At 44.5% G+C, this 21,028-nt stretch overlaps 1 protein-coding gene across 1 annotated transcript in view; it reads left to right on the forward strand.

Annotated features, from left to right (window-relative positions):
- DOCK2 (dedicator of cytokinesis 2) overlaps positions 1–21,028 on the forward strand; it is a 473,410-nt gene that overhangs the window by 26,192 nt on the left and 426,190 nt on the right. The window contains exons 3-8 of the mRNA XM_042233648.1: positions 4,696–4,736; positions 5,863–5,918; positions 6,374–6,470; positions 9,219–9,367; positions 15,078–15,213; positions 17,221–17,375. Coding sequence (XP_042089582.1) covers positions 4,696–4,736; positions 5,863–5,918; positions 6,374–6,470; positions 9,219–9,367; positions 15,078–15,213; positions 17,221–17,375 — 634 coding nt within the window. The remainder of the gene's footprint in view (positions 1–4,695; positions 4,737–5,862; positions 5,919–6,373; positions 6,471–9,218; positions 9,368–15,077; positions 15,214–17,220; positions 17,376–21,028) is intronic.

Genomic DNA, 21,028 nt, shown 5'->3' on the forward strand with positions numbered 1-21,028 from the left:
CAGAGTGAGGTGCGCCCAGAGCCATGCGGCAGTTTCTCTCGAAGCAGCTCCGCTAAGAGTGGTCCTGATCCATCCGGGTCCTTCGTTTTTAGCGTACGAAGGGGCATTATAAGCACTGAAGGTGGTATTTTCAAACGTGCCACTTTGCAGGCAGATGGTCCTTCGTTTGGGTCTGCTCTAGAGACAGGTCGGTGTTGAAAGGGGCTCTGTTTTCTGAAGTAAGGCTGTCCCATTGAGGGGAGTTTATAAGTTAAGTTTTCTTCCCTTTTGATTGTGGGTGAGGCTAAAACATCAGTAAACTTCCATTATGCTGAAGTCGAAGAATGTGTCATTTACTTTGTTGTCATGGACATAAGTTGAAATGTCACTGAAAACAAACAGTATTCAAAATCTGTAGGTCCTGGGAGTAAAACGGAAAAGATGCCTAAGTTTCTCTGGTGGACAATGATGATGATGATGGATTTTTAGAAGACAAAATGGCATTTACTAATCGCTTAACACCATATTCAAGGCACTGTACAAACTGAATTTCGTATCTAATTTACGCCTATGAGACAGACACTATTATTGCTCACATTTTACAAATAAGAAAACTGAGGCTTAGAGAAACGCACTAACCTGTCAAAGATCACTCAGAAGTTGCAGATCTTCATTCAGATTCAAGCTTTCATTTCAGACCTCATGTTCTTAAGCACTGATGGATAGTAGCTTCTGTTATATTCTTCTTAACATTAGTAGATATTTCCATCAAACTGGAATGTGAAATACACTGAGACACTCACTACGCAAATAAAGAAATGTTAACACTTTGTGTGTTCAGTTCATATGTGTTTTAAAGAAATAAATATTTTCGAGCAGTTGAGATCCGCTGCTTACCCTCCCTGTTGCATTCTTATCCTTGTGTCTTCCTCAGGCAATGCTCCTCCTGAAATTGGCATGTTTTCTTCCAGTCTAAGATGCTGTACCTTTATCAGATGTGTTTGCCTCCATAATTCTGTTTTAAAAAACTAGTTTTGCAACTAACACTTACCACTCTGTGCAGTAGGTGTTATTTCCCTCATTTGACAGGTGAAAATAATAAAGTTTAAGTGACATGACCAAAGATCACGTTGCCATCAGATGGCAGAGAGAGGACTGGATTTCTATTAAATAGGATGTGGGTTCTTTTTTGATGTGCTGGGATATTTTTAATCTCTCTTCCTTCTCCCCTTCCCCACACAACTCCTGGGTCACTGGAGAATTTAGGTACATTTCATTTTGTTATTTGGGCTTTGGGAAAGGAGGACAGTTGGATTTTATCATTTTCCATAAGAATGGTATTAAAAAAAAAAAAAAGAAACTCCCTCTTCTCATCTTTCCCAGGATGTACTTTGTGAGTTTTCTGTTTTTAAAAAGTTCTTGTCTCGTGGATAGGGTTAGGAAAAAAAGCCTTCCCTGTTACTTAACTGAAGGTGCATTAAGCCAGGGGATAAGGCCTGGGATATGGTCAGTGCTCTGTTACCCAGAGCCTGGTTTTGATCAGAGTGCCTGTCGTCATGGATTTTGCTATGCCTGTCAACTATTGCTGTCTGTCCTGTCGGGTCTCGGAGTACAGCCAGATATAGCTGCTGCTGCTGCTGCTAAGTCACTTTAGTCGTGTCTGACTCTGTGCGACCCCATAGACGGCAGCCCACTAGGCTCCCCCGTCCCTGGGATTCTCCAGGCAAGAACACTGGGGTGGGTTGCCATTTCTTTCTCCAGTGCATGAAAGTGAAAAGTGAAAGTGAAGTCGCTCAGTCATATCCGACTCTCAGCGACCCCATGGACTGCAGCCTACCAGGCTCCTCCGTCCATGGGATTTTCCAGGCAAGAGTACTGGAGTGGGCTGCCATTGCCTTCTCCCAGATATAGCTGACTGGTGACCAGATTTGGGAGCACACATCAGAGGTCACAGAGGTCACTGATTCTGCAGAGTTGGGAGTCTCAGGAAAAGTCCTAAGGACAGATCTGATGAAGCCGATGCTTCATCATGTAGCAAGTAGAGATGGTGCTAAGCCCGTTTCATCAAAAATCACTGGAGATTTATTTCTGAAGGCACCTAGGCCAGTGCTATGTCCAGAATAGAGCACAGTCAGTGTTTCTTGAACTTGAATCTAGGAGTCAGAATGTGGATGCTGAGGGTTAGCAATCACTTTCTTGCTCAGGAGTGAGTTGAAGTTCTGAGAATCAGGATTCCTACAAGGGGTGGCAAGTCACTGGTTATCAAGGGTGAGGGAGGGTGGTGTTGCTAGAAGAGGAAGTCCAGGGACCCTGAGGGTGGCCCAGTTGTTCAGAGGCAGATGTGAGCAGCCAGCAGTCCCTTGACCGTTTTCCCCGGGGAGTCTGGTAGCCTTGGCCAGCAAGGTGGATTCAGGTCACTGCAACCAAGAGACCGTTGACTGTGTGTGCGTCTGAGAGAACGTTGTCTGTGCTTGTGCTCATCACATGGGGGGGCAATGTGGCAGAACCGCTTTGAGGGCTGGTTTTGGAGCCACACAGACTTGTCCTTGAACCCTGGCATGTGATTTGGCCCAGCATCTCCACTGATTTGAGTCTCAGTTTCTTCATCTACAGAATGGGAATAATAATGCTTAACTCACAGTGTGATATGAGAATTAAATGAGAGAAAGCACGCACAGCACGCAGTATACAGCTTTGTGTGCATTTGGCGATCAATACATGGTAGCTATCAATAGTAATGCTACAGAGAAGTTGGTTGAATGGGAAAAAACTGCCAATAAAGGAGGCTGTTCTAGTGTAGCACTATGGAGGGTCATCTCCAGAGTCGGATGCTTGGATTTAAATCACTGAGGTGCATCACTCACTAGCTGTGTGACCATCAGCAAGTTCTTCATCTCTTTGTGCCTCTCTATTTTCATTTGCAGAATTGAGACAATAATAGTTCCTGCTTTATAGAATCAATCTATAATGTGAAAAAAACAAACCAGAAGGCTTCACCAGAATTCTTGGCACAAAGCAAGCACTATAGTTAATACAAGCACTAATTTTAACAGTTAATTATTACCAATAGTTATGGGGAAATGATTAGAGTGTTAAACTAGAATATGGTTCTTTATGAAACAGAAAGTGTTCCACCATGGGAAGTACTTAGAGGGGATGTAGTTTTGGGGATTCAGATGCTGGGAGGGTGGTAGTATGAGGCCTCCACCGTGCTGATTCCTCCACTAGACGAGAAACACAGTATGATGGCTACTTACTAGCTGTGTGACTAGGCTAGTTTCTTAACTTCTCTGTGCCTCAGGTGGGCCACTCTTATGTAAAATAGGACAGTTGCATTTCCCACCTTATAGGGTTGTTGCGAAGATTAGAAGGCTTCGTATATGAAGGATACTTAGAATGGTGTGTGTATGGCATGTGTGTCTGTGTGTGTGTGCGTGCATGCGTGACACTCAGTCGCTTCACTCATGTCCAGCTCTTTGCAACACAATGGACTGTAGCCTGCCAGGCTCCTCTGTCCCTGGAATTCTCTAGGCAAGAATGTTGGAGTGGGTTGTCGTGCCCTTCTCTAGGAGATCTTCTCGATCTAGGCTTCCAACCCATGTCTCCTGCTTTACAGGTGGATTCTTTACCACTGAGCCACTGGGAAAGCCCACTTAGAATGATAACTTCATTCCAGACCTGAGATTCTTTCTCTCCAATATCCGTTCCTTCCATTCTCTCTCCTTCCTCTACCTTTCTGTCTTTTAAAATAGGTACCACTTTGGGTCCCTGTTGCTTTAGAACTTTCTTTAGCTAGTTCATGACTATGAGGGGTGACTTTGCATTTTAAATGTTTGTTTTGGAGCTCACACTTACGTCTGTTGAGAACATATTTCGACAGCAATCTGTCAGCCCAGTAATGAGGATTTGCTAATGAGCCTCCCGGCAGACGCTTTTTATTTACAGAGATAACAAATGCCACTACTTGGCTGTGCTTGAATCATTTCAAAGGCGAGGAGACTCATTATAGTCATCAATACTTGCTATACCAAGGCTCATTTTGTCCAAGGACTGTGTATGTAATTTGGATTTCTGTTAATTGAATCATTCTTGATATTCCTTCAAAGGGAAGAATCTTTTAAAACTCCTGTCCTTTCACCCACCCCTGAACCTATCTGTTTTGTAATGACTAACTTCTGCAGATCACATGTTAGACACAATTTGCTGCTGTTAGAACTGCGGGCATTATAGTAGGATGTTTGCCAAACTCCTCAGACATTCTCAGCCTTTCTGTGTTCCTAAGGCAGAGGTTGAAAACATGCGTATGAACACAGGAAGGATGCAGGCAGGTGATGGAAAGAAGAGAGGGGCTGGGTAGAGGCTGATGAGTTGGAGATGCCTCCTTCTGTCTGATGAGACCAGCTGCCCCTCACCACTAGCCAACTGCAGCCAGCGGGGAGCACTGGCCTCCTGTTTTTTGTTTTTGTTTTTGTTTTTTTTAAAGAAGGATTAAATTTGCATTTTTATGTGAAATCCCTGTATTTTTGGTCACTTTTTGGAGATGTTGGCAACTCATTCAATAGAATAAGTTGAATCCTAGGGCTTTGATCTAGACCTAAGGTCCAAAACACTTTGCAGTTGCTTTGCTAGTGAAAAACAAACAGCAACAACAGTAAAGCCCAGCAAGGGGCTTGTAAGAATAGATGAAAGACCTGTTTCTTTGTTTTCTCTTTGCAGATTGGTATAGGGGATACCTTGTAAAGCACAAGATGTTACAGGTGAGGACAACTTTGTTTTTATTTGGGACAATATTGGGTGTCTATGCGTGACCCTGCCAGTCCCCTGGGCGATTACTTCCCGCTGTTGCGCCTCTGCAAACTGATTTCACTCCTCTCTCTTTGGGTCCAGTGTTTTCTCTGCTGTACCTTGATCCGTTCCCCCTTCACTCCTTCTTTAAGGCCAGCTTCCAGAGCTCTCTTCTCCCTGAAAATTTTCCTAATATGCCAGCCATATATGATTTCTCCAGTCCCATTGAATCGTGTGTTTTTTATTTGAAATTTATCTTCTACTGTCTTTCTGTAGCTGGCTTGGGGCATTCGTCCTTTCCTCACCTATGTTTCCAATGTGACTCAGGAGGGACAGGTCCAGTCTCAGCCCTCAGGGAGTTCCTCTGCCCTGGCCTCACACCATACCACCATCTCCGCGGGAGATGCACGTGCTTTGCTCATTTCCTGACGTCTCACGGTACCCAGTACAGTTACCTCGTGTCCCCCGTGTACACATTGGCTGAACTGTTGAAGGAATGTCCAAGTAATTGCTCAACTTCTTTTGTCAATTGAGCCAAGCTTATGGAGAAAGGAAATAATAGATGCTCCTTCCTTCCTCCCTGACATACTGTATTAGAAGGCATGATCCCTGTCTGCTCTCTAGAGAACAATCAGATAAATCCAGAAAGAAAGCGATCTCAAATCAAAGCAGCCCACATGCTAACCAGGGACATTGTTGCTTCAGGACCTGACCTTCTCTGACAGTACAGGGTGGCTGCTTTCCCAAAATTGGGCAGGAGAGGGGAAAGGCAGAGAACCTTTCTCCCTTAGAGTGAACCTCTCAAGCGCTCCTGCTTTGCCCATCTGATAGTGTGAGTGATTGCAGTGAGGTTAGAGCATTCTTTGGAATCTAGGGCTATTGTGGGATCCTGAACAACTGCTGAAGAAGGGGAGAGGAATTAGGCCTAAATGAGTGAATTTAACACCCACCACTTGTTCTGTGCAACTGGAATTATTCCTGTGAAGTTGGAGGTTTTTACCAGTTAGTAGCTTTTAAAAAAATCATGAAGACCTGGGGTCAGTTTTTTCTGTAGGGACAAGTCATTCAATCTCATCTTATCTTATCTCATCCCCACAGGGCATTTTTCCAAAATCCTTTATCTACATCAAAGAAGTGACAGTGGAGAAAAAAAGGTATTTGCGTCTTTCCCCAGACTCAACTCTGGTGGCTCATGGGTGCCTGCATCCTGTCTGCTTTGAAAGCCTGACTTGGCAGATGTGAAGGCTCTGTCTTCTTCGTGCCTGTGTTTCTCTCCAATGCAAATTGATTCGTGTTCGCATCTGATTCTGAGGGGGTATTAGTACATTTGGAGAATCAAACTTTTCACTGGCAGCTGCCTTTGAACTGAATTAAAGTAGATTAATCCTGAATAATGAGCTTGAAGGGCCCACCTCAGCGCAGGAGGACAGAGAAAAAGGAAGCCCCTTGCATTTGCATAATGTAATTGGTGCGGCTATTAGAAGTGGTTTAGCCTCCTGCCAGCAAGGCCCCCTCTCAGCAGCTGCAGCTTAATGCAAATTTGCCAGCATTCTATCTTGTTAGCACCTGGGTCTCAATTTCACACCGTTTTCTCTCCCACCTTAAATAGAAATATTGAGAACATTATTCCTGCAGAAATTCCTCTGGCACAAGAAGTGACGACGACACTTTGGGAATGGGGCAGCATCTGGAAACAGCTCTACGTGGTGAGACTCGAAACCCTGCTCAACCCTGGGGTGGAAGCTGCTTGCAGTTTGTGGCTTGGTTCAGATTTGGAATGTAGCCTTGACATAGTATAACAAGCAGAATGAAGTCATCAAAGCCCAGAGAAGTTAGGTGACTTCCAGAGCCACACAGTGAGTTAGTGACAGAGTCACAGTAAATGGGCATCTGCAGTGATCCTTCTTTTTTTTTTTTTTTTAAACTAATGAAAATCTTATCAAACTTGAATGTGCTTAAGTGTCACCTTGAATGCTATTGAAAGTAAAGCTTCCTTCAGTGGGGCTCTGCATTTTAATAAAATGCAGGGATTTTGATTTGGTGGTCTGCTGATAACACCTTGAAAAATACTGTTCTCATGTATCAATTAACTAATGACTGTTGTCATCAGATCTATGAGAGAATTTGACCCTGGAAAAATTAAGAGCGTATTTTGCATGGTTTTCCCTGTATTGAAGTAAATCTAATTTTAAATCCTCCTTTGATGCTTCTAAAACTCCTAATGAGAGTGGATAGCTAAGAAAACCGTTAAACTGAGAGTTAGTGTCCACCGAGGCTTCGTGCATATTCGTCACAGCATCCTGTACGCGCGCTGGTGCTCTGTGCTGTGTGTATGCTCACCTTTTATGGGCATGAATGTTACTCCTATGTGGCTCTTTCATAGTGTATGGTAACGGGCACTTTCAGTTACCTTCTATAGGTTTCCCAAAAGTTGTCAGTAAAGTTTATGGGGCAGACAGCAGATTTAAGGCTAAAGTGATGTATTATTCATCTCCACCATGCCTTTGACACATGCACCATGGAAGCTTGACATTTTCTTTAAGAAATCTTTGCATGGCGAGTTCATCAAGCCCTTTACCCTACTAAAGTGACTCTTACACGTCCACGATTCTTGCCGTATCCGCATACTACTCATTAAGTGTTTGCTTAATAGCTGAATTGTCTTCCTTTTCAGTAAATTTTAATGACTTACACAAGGACCTTTACAACATGCTGTCTCGTTCCAATAGTTCTCCAACTCTCCTACGCCAGCCGTGTGCCCTATGAGGCCGCCCCCTTTCGTTCTGGCGCTGGCCACACAGGGTGAGGGCTCAGTTCTGTGCGACTGAGTGCCTTTGCCCTCACTTCAGTTGCCAGGTCCTCGGGCTACTTGCATTTCTGTCCGAAGTGAAGTCGCTGAGTCGTGTCCGACTCTGCGACCCCATGGACCGTAGCCCGCCAGGCTCCTCCCTCTATGGGATTCTCCAAGCAAGAATGCTGAAGTGGGTTGCCATTTCCTTCCCCAGGGTATCTTCCCGACCCAGGGATCGAACCCTGGTCTCCCGCACTGCAGGCAGACGCTTTAACCTCTGTGCCCAACTTGGTGCAAATTCGGAGACTCCCATGATACTCACTCCAACCTAGCCTCAGGTTCCATGAGTCCTGGAAAAACTCATGAAACTCAGGAAAGTACTACTCTTCCATATATATACCCATGCGTATATACAGCAGTGGGTTAGTTGTTATGTCCAGCTTTTTGCAATCTCATGGACTGTAGCCTGCCAGACTCCTCTGTCCATGGGGTTCTCCAGGCAAGAATACTGGAGTAAGTAGCCATTCCCTTCACCAGGGGAATCTTCCTGACCCAAGGATTGAACTTGGGTCTCCTGTATTGCAGACAGATTCTTTACTGGCTGAGCCAACAAGGAAGCCATATGTATACGCGCATATATAGAGAGACTATATATATATAGTCCTGTGTATTAATCAAGTAAATACAGGGAAAACAGAACAGTGTTATTAAGTGTTTCCTATGGTACCTGTTCAGAGAAGGCAATGGCACCCCACTCCAGTACTCTTGCCTGGAAAATCCCATGGATGGAGGAGCCTGGTGGGCTGCAGTCCACGGGGTCGCTAAGAGTCAGACACGACTGAGCAACTTCACTTTCACTTTTCAGTTTCATGCATTGGAGAAGGAAATGGCAACCCGCTCCAGCATTCTTGCCTGGAGAATCTCAGGGACGGGGGAGCCTGGCGGGCTGCCGTCTGGGGGGTCGCACAGAGTTGGACACGACTGAAGCCACTTAGCAGCAGCAGCAGCATGGTACCTGTTAAAAGCTCTGAGCCCAAGAATTTCTCTCTCCTTTCACTGAAAAAAAAATGAATTAACAAGTGTGAGAGAGGGGTTCAAGACATATTGCTAAGAAACTGCAGCTTTCTCATCCCCTAAACAGACGGATAGGAGGAGAGTAGAGGAGAATCACCATTTGAATCCCTAATATGCGACCTTGTGTCTTTGTAGCGCCAAGAACCATCCTATGTCCCATGGGCTATGCACATGCCACGCCTGGGGGAACGCTGCCCTAGAAATAGGCCTGTTCTAGAGACAGGGGCCCTGGCTCTTCGCCTTAAAGGGCCTGGCCTCTGAGGCCTGTATTGCAGCAGGTGTTCATGGCATTCCTGCTCAACATGTATCTTTTTGGATAAGAGTCAGAAATAACGCTTTCTTTTTTTGAAAACCGGGAAGTGATTAGGATTGCTACTTTTGCTTTTGAGAGACCCCTGTGGCTCCAGGGAAGGAAACATGTCAATGACAAAGACCACCACCTAATCCCTTCACAGCCGGGTGGGGCCAGGCAGGCACTCAGGCCATGGTGCATGAACACGCGTGCTCGACTTTGGCTCAGTTTGCCAAAGAGATGCTCCAGATCTTGGGTGCAGGTGACTGTGGATTGCTTCCTGTTTTTTTCTCCTAGGCCAGCAAGAAGGAGCGTTTTCTCCAGGTGCAGTCCATGATGTATGACTTGATGGAGTGGCGGTCCCAGCTCCTCTCAGGAACTTTGCCCAAGGACGAGCTAAAGGAACTGAAGCAGAAAGTCACATCCAAAATTGACTATGGCAACAAGTAACCTCTCTTTCCTCCAAAAAAGAGGCTTTTTCCCCCACCTCCACCCTGCTTCTTTCCTCTCACCCTCTGAGAAACTAGGTTTCACTTTTAGTGATGAGTTTGCCACTTTCTATTTGGGAGAAGCTGCTACCAAGGGGCCCATGCTTGTGTGCCTTTGTAATCACCCCGTGGGACGCGGGGAAACACAAGTGGAGACGGGCTTGCCTATGCAGTGGTTATTAGCAGGCTAGAGATTTAGGACACTCAGTTAACCTACTTCCGAGGAGCTGGGGAGTACAGTCATGCTGGTTCGTTTTGGCTTAGTTGTCATTTCATTCCTGCATTTACCACCGCCCCCTCTTCAATCCCAATGGGAGACTTTACGTCCCTTCCCCCATCCTGAATTATCTAAGCCATTGGTAACGCAAATGCACAGTTACAAAAGCATTTCCGCAAAGTGGGAGAAGCAGCAATTGGTTAGTCTGAATGCTGTGAAGTTGAGGAGAAGGTCTTACAAGTTTTTTGATGCAGATCAATGCACTAATAATGGTAGTGGTTATAACTACCCCCTAATCCAAGCTTATTGTGCACCAGTCTTAAGCTAAGGGTTTCACATTCATTGTCTTATTTAATTCTTATAACAGCTCTGCGAGGTAGGCAGTTTTAGTATCCTCATGTTTTCAAATGAAGAAGCTGAGACACTTAGAGAAGTTAAGCTACACGCCCAAAATCATAGTTAGTAAAAGGCAGAACCAGAATTTAGACCCAGGCCGTTTGTCTCCAGAGTCTCTGGACCTCACCATTATACTACTTGGATAGCATTTGAGAATTGTAAAGGCTTCCCCTCCCTCCTGGTTAAGTGAATGCTCTCCAGACATCCTCCCTATTTCTTTAGTTTCTGTTCTTCAAAAGCAAACACGTATTGAGCACTTGTAAGTGTTAGTTGCTCAGTAATATCTGAATCTTTGCGACCCCATGAACTGTAGCCTACTAGGCTCCTCTGTCCGTGGAATTCTCCAGGCAAGAACACGAAGTGGGTTGCATTCACTTCTCCAGGGGATCTTCCTGATCCAGGGATCAAACCTCGGTCTCCTGCCTTGTGGGCACATTCTTTACCATCTGGGCCACCAGGGAACCCGTTTGGCCTGATTCCCTGCTAGGTTTTTTGAGGCCACAGAAATAAAAGTTCCCATACACTAAGAGTACGGCAGTCTAGTTAAGAGTGAGCAACAAGCAAAGTATTGGTATGTATTGTGGTAACTTTGATGGCTTAGGCAGCAAGAGTCTTCCTAATTCAATTTGGAGAAGGAAGTCAAGGAAGGCTTCTTCCTAAAGGAGGGAACCAGGCCTAAATTTTGAAAGATAAAGAAGCATTAGGTAGGCTTTAAATAAAGGGAGGGTGGGAGTGCATGGGAGACCGTAGCACGTTCAGAAGACTGCAGAGTGGGCCTGAAGACTGGACCATAGGGCCTGAGGAGGAAGCAGAAGGAGTCTATTCAGTGGGAATAAAAAATTTTTTTTTCCTAGCAGTCAGACTTCCTTACCTTTGTCACATGCACTAGGAAGATAATCCAAAGATAGTCAATAGGCTCAACTTACAGCTGCTTCCCATCCCAGGAGCAGTCCCTTTGCTGGCTGCCTTGCTGGCAGCTGGCAAGCGAGTCCACACCTGCTCACCATGCTCGCCGTCCCAAAGTGACAGGAGGGGTTCGCTCTGCAGCTGTCGCCGCCACTGGGACAGTGTCATCTTTAGCTGAGCGTGGTCACAGCTGGGATGTGGGAATGGAGTGAGTTTTGCTGCTTTGTAACGATGGCATCTGTGACCTTTGGATGCTTCCTCATGGGGGCTTCTGACAAGGATGGAAAGAAATGGTCACCACTCTCAGGAAGCCGTTCTTGATTTCCCCACCCCATCCCTGCTGGGTTAGGCACTTCGGTGGGCCCTTGCACCCTGAAGAGTAACTACCTCCTTAGTGGCCTGTCTTCAGGGCTGTGTCGAGAGCTCCTCTAAGGCAGATCCATTTAGATGTGCTGGGCTGAGGGTGTGCACTCAGCAGGTGAATGGTGGCGAAGGGAGAGACAAGGTCCTCCCTTGATCAGCTTCCCTCTGAAGAATCCCCAGACCAGCACTGTGCTTTCTGTTTCAGTCAGTCGTCTTTGGGGAAGTGAGAGACACCCTCGGAGGCCGAGGCCCTGAGCTGAGAGGCCCTTTGCTTTTTGCTTCCCTTCCCTGACGACTTCAGCCAGAAGAGAGAGAGAGAGAGAGATGGGCACTTTAAATGAATGCAGATCTGGTGTCTCAGGGGCTTACAGCTCTGAAATGGGATGGATACCTTTCTGAAAGCCAAAAGGCCATATTTCTGGTCCAAGTGTCAGGAATAGCACGAGCACCATAAGCTCAGGCTGTGAGTCAGGGGAGCAGGACTCTGAATCTTGGAGGACAGATCAGCCTGTTTTTGCCCTCAGAGATTCTGTTCCTTCATTCGGCCATCAGACTTCTATTGAACACCTTATAGGCACTCAGGACACAGTATTTACAAAATACAGCCTCTCTCTGCAGCAGCAACAAAAGGCAAGCAAAGGGAACTAACTGTAAGTTTCTGAGTGCCTACTATCTGCCAGGTGCACTTTAGAGTACTTTTCATGTCTTAACCTAAGAGCCAAGTCTTATGACCCCTCTATGAGGCAGGTACTGTTATTATTTCTATTAGATGAGGAAACGGAGACTCACAGGTTGATTAGGTCATTTTGACCAGGAGGCACTGGAATTTGAACCAGGTGACTTGGCTCCAGAATTCCAGCACTTAACCTCTGTCTTCGACTGCCTCCTGGAGGACCGTGGCGGTTAGTAAGAGGAAGTAAACAGACGCTTGAGTAGGAAGTCATGCATTTCCTGAGAAGAGGAAGAGAAGTAACAGGGTGGAGGGGGCAGGGCAGGAGGGTGACACCTGCTCTGCATCAAACAAGACTGGCAGGAATTATTAGGTGAAGAGTTCAGAGAGAGAGAGAGAGAGAGAGAGAGAGAGAGAGGGAGAAGCTTAGAGGAGCTGAGAGATGAGCATGACTGTGGCTGGAACCTCAGGGTCTGAGTGCCAGGTAGAAAAAATTCAGATTTGTCCAGAGAATGATGGGGAGCCACAGAAAAAGCCATTTCTGTTTGCTTCACCTTAAAATAATATTAATTTTTTGAAAAACACATACAGTAAGGGTTTCCTCCCCTACCCTTTTCTGTCCTGGGTTCATTTGACTTTCTGGAGCAGAAGAGAGCTGCGGGGCTTACCTCCTAAGGAAAAACTGTCAAAATGCTCTGTTCTCCAAAGTGAATGGTCTGACGTCCCAGCAGAAAGCAGCCTCTCCTGACCCTGGTTCAATCCTGCCCCTTGATGACTAAAGCTTCCAGGTTTCAGGTGAAACTGATAATGGACAAGCTCTTTGGTATCTAAGGAATGAGGAATCCTCAAATGAATCCTTCAAATCCCAAGACAGCTGGACCCGGGAGAATTTTGTTTTAGTCATACATTTTTAGAGCCAAATCCACTTTGATATATTTTGAAGAGAAAGGAGCTAGAGAGATCTTGGCATTGAATTATGTGTCGGCTGTAGCCCATCTTCTCCTAGGTCTTGAGAGCCTCTGCTCAGCATCAGCCGAATGCATTTATTTCCCTTTAGCGTCGCCCGTTCAGCAGCACGGCTGTGCAATATTATGAGTCACATCTAGTTGGAAGTTAATTTCCTAATGAATGTGGACAAATGGGTGAGGTTTGGCTCCCTCCTGTTTGCATTTGGTTGAGAGGAGAGATGTGCCTTTCAATCCAGTTCTCAAATACGAGGTGAAAATGCTGCCATTCCCAATCTGGTACTCGATAGTGAGTCCTAAGCAGGACCACTGCTGTTGCTCCCAGAGTCTCCATCAGCCCACCTCCGCCTCCTTTCTATGTATGGACAACAGAGTGCCTCCAAATCAACATCAAGTGCAAAGGCAGCTTTAAGTGAGGACCTCTGCACACATAAACCCCATCCCCCAACCCAGTACTGCTTCTAAGAGCCTGTTAACTAGAACGTATACCATAAAGGTGCATTTTTGAGCCATTCTTTTTTGTCAATTCTACAAAATTGGATGTATTTTAAAGATACAGTTTTGTAAATATTTAATGTTCTGCTAGTTTGATTTTGAATTGTAGGTGTCAAGTGTTCTGTTTTTGGGTTTTTATGTTTTATTATTGTTGTTAAAAAGGAGAAATTGTACATTTTAGAATTTTTTATGAGTAAATTTAATGCTGCTGCTGCTAAGTCGCTTCAGTCGTGTCCAACTCTGTGCAGCGCTATAGACGGCAGCCCACCAGGCTCCCCCATCCCTGGGATTCTCCAGGCAAGAGTACTAGAGGGGGTTGCACTGAAAATGAAGAGTGTAGACAAATATGCCACATTACTCTTTACTAGCTATGTGACATGAAGAAATTATACTCAGTCTTTTCTTCATCTGTAAACGGAGGTATTAATAGTACCTCCCTCATAGGGAGGCCTTAGTATTAAAGCTAAAGGCCTTACGATGCATGAGCAGTTTAATGTGCAGCTCATCGCAACTGCTGTGTGAGCATTTTGCTGTTATTAGTGTTATTGATGCCAATCAGAATGGCAGCTGCAGTTGAAACAAATCAGTACCAAACAGGAAAATCTCGTGACCCTGAAGTCACACAGTTAAAGAGCAAGCCATGGACAACAAAGGTATATCTGAGATTCCCACCCCCAACAATTATTTTCAAAATATTATTAATGGTACATGAGTACCTTCCCTGCATTATGCATCATATATCATACTGCAGTATGTTCTATTATGTAAGCATTAAACACATAGAGATAAGGCAGAATTCTCCCGTGACCCCTCCATGCCTCCTAGTCCCAGGGCCCTGCCTCTCCTCACAGATACACGTGTTGGTAGAGTTGGTACACGTGTCCATACCTTTCTCTCTGAACATGCACCCACGTAACATACCTGCCTTGCTTTGTCTTTTTTCACTGAAAACACTCCGTATGCATCTTTTCAAGCTTGATTTTCCCCCCACTAATATATATCATTAAGCATATCAAAACTAGGGACTTCTCTGGTGGCCCAGTGGCTAAGACTCCGCACTCCCAAGGTAGGGATCCCAGATTCGATTCCTGTTCGGGGAACTGGATCCCACATGTTGCAACTAATGCTGAAACTAAAAAATAAAAACAAATATCCCACATACGAAAATGGAAATCATAGCTCCCGTGTGCTAAGACCTGGGTCAGCCAAAGAAAGAAAGAAACATCAAAAGTGTGTCATATTTTTAAAGCGCTACTACATGGAATTTCAGTACGAATTCCATTACAGATTACTTAGCCGTTTTCTCTCTTGACAGACATTTCAGTGTTCACTTGGTAACTAAGTTAATCTTAGTCTTTTTAATACTTTGCTGATACGCACACATCCTTGTTCAAGTGTGGTTGTTTCTCTAGGTTCAGTATCACAGGAAATGTGCATTAAATTTTTTTTAATACACACTGCTACAGTACCTCCCAGAAAGGCCGAGCTATATCACTGTGCCTCCCATCCACGTGCAAGGCTATGTGTGTAGAGCTGTTCTGAGGGAGCCTATGACTCTCAGAAATCATGTGAACTTTATGGTAGAAACTTCTCACCATTGTTCTGTAGGCTTCTGTCTCCTTTGATTTATCCTCATCTCACATTCTTGCTTTTCAGAATCCTTGAGCTTGATCTGATTGTCAGAGATGAAGATGGAAATATCTTGGACCCTGATAATACCAGCATCATCAGCTTGTTCCATGCACATGAAGAAGCAACTGATAAAATCACAGAGCGTATTAAAGAAGAGATGGTGAGCTTTGTGAAACAGACTTTGTTTGGCCAAAGGAAGCAGGCTTTAGCACACCATAAGCTTAAAATAATCTAATTAACCAGACTGTATATTATTCAAAGGGACATCTGTCCTATGACCTGAGATGATCAGTAACAACATGCATTTTGTTGTGTTTTATACTCAGATCATGATTCATTCTACAGACAGCCCGTGAGAAGTTTAATGCCAGGATTTTCTATTCCAGAGAGGAAAAAAGAAATGTAAAAAAAACGTAATTGAGTAAATAATTCCAGATGGGGATGAATTTCTAAAAGGCAATCAATTAGGGTTATGCGAAACAGAGTGAATCAGGAGCTATTTTAAAAGGTACCATCAGGAAGGACCTCTCCCAGGAGGGACATCTGAGATGACACTTGTATAATGTGAAGGCAACAGGCCTAGGAAGATTTGGGGATAAGATGGTCAATGCAGCGGGACGGGGCAAGGGGCAGTCGGCATGTACAAAGGCCCTGAGGTAGGACTGAGCTCTGAATGTCCAAGGAGTAGAAAGGCCAGTATGGATGGGGCCTAAAGAGCAGTGAAAGAGTTTAGGCAATACTTTGGAGAGGCAGGTAGCAGGAGTTGGCTCTCACAGGACCTACGAGTCACGGGAAAGAATGAGATGTCATTCCAACTGTGGAAGATGTTATTCCAACTGGGGTAGGAAGCCAACAAAAGATCCAAGGAAACATAATCTTTACGAGGTTAACCTAATCTGATTTGTATTTTTTAAAGTATTTTACCACTGTGCATTATTTAAAAACAATTTTATTTTTAGCTTTGCTGAGATCTCATTTTCATACAATAAAATTAATTCATTTAAAATTGCAATCTAATGAATCTTATTAATATATAGTGTTGGGCAAACTCTACCACATTCAAGGTATAGAACAGTTCCAACATCTTAAAAGTTTCTTTGAGTTTCTTTGCAGTTCAACCCCAAGTCTTGGGCAACCTTTTTCACGACTATACTGTCTTTTCTAGAATTTAATATGAAAGGAATCGTATGGTTTTGGTGTTTGACTTCTTTTATTCAGCACGATGTTTTTAGTTTAATGTAGTTGTGTGTATTAGTGTTTTTTCCTTTTCATTGCTCAGTTGCTATACCATTGACCAAGGGTATATATCATTATATCAATTGTTAAATATATGGGTTGCTTCTAATTCAGGGCTATTATAGCTAACAACGCTATGAACATTTACATACAAAGTTTTGTGTGGGCAAATGTTTTTGTTCTTTTGGGGTAATAATTGTTGGACTGTATGATAAGAGTATGTTTAAGTTCTTAAGGTACTGCCATAGTATTTCCCAAAAGGGCCTCACAGTCTTGTGTTCCCATCAGCAACAGATGAGTGCCAGCTTCTCTGCATTCTTTACACTTGATATTGTCAGTCTTTTAACTTTAGCCAGTCTAGTGGTTGTGTAGGAGTACCTCATTGCTGTTTTGAATGTCCCTGAATGATTAGTAATTTTCATGTGCTTACTGGCCTTTACCATTTGTATCTTTCTTTGTGAAGTGTTTGTTCAAATACCTTGCCCATTTTCATTGGGTTGGTTTTCTTATCATTGAGTTGTAAGAATTCTTTGTATATTCCAGATGCGAATTTTTTTATCAGATGTATGTTTTGCAAATATATTTTCTCCCAGTGCTTACTTGGGAGAAATGTATCTTTCAATGAGCAAAATATTTAGTTTTGATAAAGTCTGTTTAAGCATTTTTTCCTGTTATATAGTTTGTGCTTTTTATGACACTAAATTTTATAAGGAAGGCTAGATTGTTGCGATATTGCCCAAGATCAAGATCAAGAGAGTCAGAGTGACTTGACTCAGACAAAAGATGCTTTTGGTAGAAGGCCTGAACATAATGTTGAAATCTTTAGGCTCAAAACCTACATATTTCTCAATATCCTGGGCCACCTTTCCATTGTCCTAAGTGGTGCAGGGCTAATTTTCTCTTTTCATCTCTTTTCCCTTCCACCTCTCAGTCAAAAGATCAGCCTGATTATGGAATGTATTCCCGGATTTCCTCATCCCCTACCCATAGCCTCTATGTCTTCGTGAGAAACTTTGTGTGCAGAATAGGGGAAGATGCTGAGCTCTTCATGTCTCTCTATGACCCCAACAAGCAAATGGTCATAAGGTAAGTATGTTCTCTATTGCCTGACTTCTCTGCATTTGGGAGGTGGGGGTTGGCAGAGCTCTGAGCATCTTTTCCTTCACCCATTACTTGTGGAGAAATTCCTACCCAGTAGAAAAACAGCCTAACTGAGAATGTGGACATAACTTCTTCTAGGGTGTGGGAGTCAGGTAGAAATATTACTTACCATGGCATTTTTTTCCAAAAGTAGAGTTATAGTTACATAGTAGGGTTTTAAATTTTTTTGAAAACATATTAAATGTGTATTTTTGTTTTTAATTGAAGTATAATTGCTTTGCACTGCTGTGTTAGCTCCTGCTGTATCCGCAAATATATTGCGTATCAGCTATATGTGTACATGTACCCCTCCCTCCCACCTGTCCCACCCATCCCGCCTCTCTAGGTCATCGCAGAGCACTGAGCTAAGCTCCCTGTGCTAGACAACAGCTTCCCACTAGCCATCTGTCTCACACACGCTAGTGTATGTATGCCAGTGGTGCCATCTCAGTATGTCCCACCCTTTCCTTCCCCTGCTGTGTCCATTCTCTGCATCTGCTTCTCTATTCCTGCTCCACAAACAAGTTCCTCAGTACCCTTTTTCTAGATTCCATATATACGTGTTGTTGTTGTTCAACGCCGTCATGTCTGACTCTTCGTGACCCCAGAACTCAGCACCCATGCTTCCCTCTCCTTCTCCCAGAGTTTGCTCAAGCTCATGTACATTGAGTAGGTGATGCCATCTAACCATCTCATCTTCTCTTATCCCCTTCTCCTCCGGCCTTCAATCTTTCCCAGCATCAGGGTCTTTTCCAGTGAGTCAGCTCTTCACATCAGGTGACCAAAATATTGGAGCTTCAGCTTCCCCATCAGCCCTTCCAAGGAATATTCAGGATTGGTTTCCTTTAGGATGGACTGGTTTCATCTCCTGGTTGCTCAAGGGACTCTCAGGAGTCTTCTCTAGCACCACAGTTCAAAAGCATAAGTTCTTCAGCTCTCAGTCCACCTCTCACATCTGTACATAGCTACTGGAAAAATCATAACTTTGACTGTAAGGACAGTTGTCAACAAAGTAATGTCTCTGGTTTTAATACCCTATCTAAGTTTGTCATAGCTGTTGTTCCAAGGAACAAGCATCTTTTAATATCAGGGCTACAGGCACTGTCCACAGTGATTTTGGAGCCCAAGAAAATACTATCTGCCATTGTTTCCCCATCTATTTGTCATGGAGAGATGGGACTGGATACCATGATCTTAGTTTTTTGAATGTTGAGCTTTAAGTCAGCTTTTTCACTCCCCTCTTTCACCGTCATCAAGAGGCTCTTTAGTTCCTCTTCCCTTTTTGCCTTGAGGGTAGTATCATCTGCATATTTGAGGCTGTTGATATTTCTCCTGGCAATATTGATTCCAGCTAGTGATTCATCCAGCTTGGCATTTTGTACAATGTACTCTGCATATAAGTTAAATAAGCAGAGTGACAGTATACAGCCTTGATGGACTCCTTTCCCAATTTGAACCAGTCTGCCTGTTACTATAGAATATTTGTTTTTCTGTTTCTGACTGACTTCATTCTGTATGACAGACTCTAGGTTTATCCACATCACACAATAGGGTATTGTAAGCAATTTTTGATTAATGGAAAACAACGGAAATAACAAGATTCAAACAGATAGCACTGGATAGAATAAAAAAAATTTTTTTTAAAAAGAGAGTTAAGAAATGAATGGTGAAAATGCTGTGTCCTCAATGGCAGTGACAAGCTGGGGGTGTGGGCTCTGTAATCTAGGATCTAGGCAGGTTCACACTGTGGCCCCACCATTTACTCCTTCTTAGCCCTGGGCAAGTTGTTAATCTTTCTTAAGCCAGAGTGTCCCATTTGCGAAATGTACGCGTCAACCTCACAGGGTCACAGGTTTTTAATACGAAAAAGCACGTGAAGCACAGGGCCTGTCATATGGTGCTCCAAGAGGCAGTGGCTATTATTGTAATCACCTTGATTAATTGTTCTTGGAGAAGGTAAGGGAACTTCCGGGCACCTCATTTCGAGGAACACAAAACAGGGTTGGGAATCTCCTGAGAAAAGACTTTGATGTATCTCTGGCCACCACGGCCAGCCTTGGCCCCTGCTTGTGGCTCAGTCCATCCTTCCTCTCAGCTGACCACTGCCTGTCCCCTCCAGTGGGGCTGTGAGCCAACACCGGGTCCCTATTCGAGATCGCAGTTGGTGCAGTAGATCGCAGCAGGAGCACGAGCCTTCTACTGCGACTGAGAATGTGATATCTTCCTACCTGGACTGTGTTGATGAAATTGCTAAGTCATGTCTGACTCTTTGTGACCCCATGAGCTATACCCCGCCAGGCTCCTCTGTCCATAGCATTTCCCAGGCAGGAATACTTAAGTGCATTGCCGTTTCCTTCTCCAGGGGATCTTCCCAGCCCTTCTCCAGGAAGATCCTCCAGGGGATCTTCCCTGTGTCTTCTGCTTGGAAGGGGGATTCTTTACCACCGAGCCACCTGGGAAGCCCCATACAATTCCTAGTAACTTTACAAAATTCATTTTAGAAAATAATGGCCCTCCTGGAGAGGGCCATTTATTGCAATTTATGAAACTTAGATTGACTATCTAAGAAGATTAAACTGAGGTCTGTATACGATCCCATATAATCCTCATTACTCCATGTGATTTGGATGAGACAGTGAGGCTCAGAGAGGTCAAATGACTTGCTCAAGATCACATATATTTATAAAATGGCAGAGGTAAGATTTCTACCCAGGTCCATCTGACTCCAAAGATAAGCTAGTTTCCAATTTAGTCTGTCACCAAGGAAAGAGTTGTATCAGATATCCTCAGTGGGTCTCACCAGGGTCTTAGCACCGTATGCTGCTGTTGCTGCTGCTAAGTCACTTCAGTCGTGTCTGACTCTGTGCAATCCCAGAGACGGCAGCTACCAGGCTCCCCCGTCCGTGGGTTTCTCCAGGCGAGAACACTGGAGTGGGTTGCCATTTCCTTCTCCAATGCACGAAAGTGAAAAGTGAAAGTGAAGTTGCTCAGTCGTGTCCGACTCATAGTGACCCCATGGACTGCAGCCTACCAGGCTCCTCCATCCATGGGATTTTCCAGGCAAGAGTACTGGAGTGGGGTGCCATTGCCTTCCCCGTAGCACTGTATGGTGGAAAACTATTTTTTATAGCAAACTTAAAACCCTAATTTAAAGGATCAGTACAGCTCCTCTGGCTAGGCCTCAGCAGACACTGAGCAAGTGTTCCTGCTTCCTTAGCACCCACCGTGAGATGCTGGCCATGTCATAGGCTCCTTGCTATTCCCTGCCAGCTGCTCCCGAGACACCTGTGACAAAGATCATAAAGTGCTCCTTGCCTCTCAAAAAACACAAGGATTCCTCATAGCTGAATTGACAAGGGTGCCTGGCCTGCTGGCTCATTGCAGTGATGGATGGCCTGAACCAGCTCTGGGGAGGGAAGCAATGGATCAGTGCGATGGCAGCTCTGTCCCCTCATGTGCTGCATCGAATGATGTGCTCGACGGGGCATGGCTGAGTGATGCCTCTGAGAGCGCTGGAGACACAGAGGAGCCCTTAGGAGAGGGAGGGGTGAGGAGCAGGGACACGAGGGGGTAGAGCCCATCCTCTACCAAAGAATGAA

Source organism: Ovis aries, chromosome 16 (genome assembly GCF_016772045.2).
Source record: "Ovis aries strain OAR_USU_Benz2616 breed Rambouillet chromosome 16, ARS-UI_Ramb_v3.0, whole genome shotgun sequence".
NCBI lineage: Eukaryota > Metazoa > Chordata > Mammalia > Artiodactyla > Bovidae > Ovis > Ovis aries.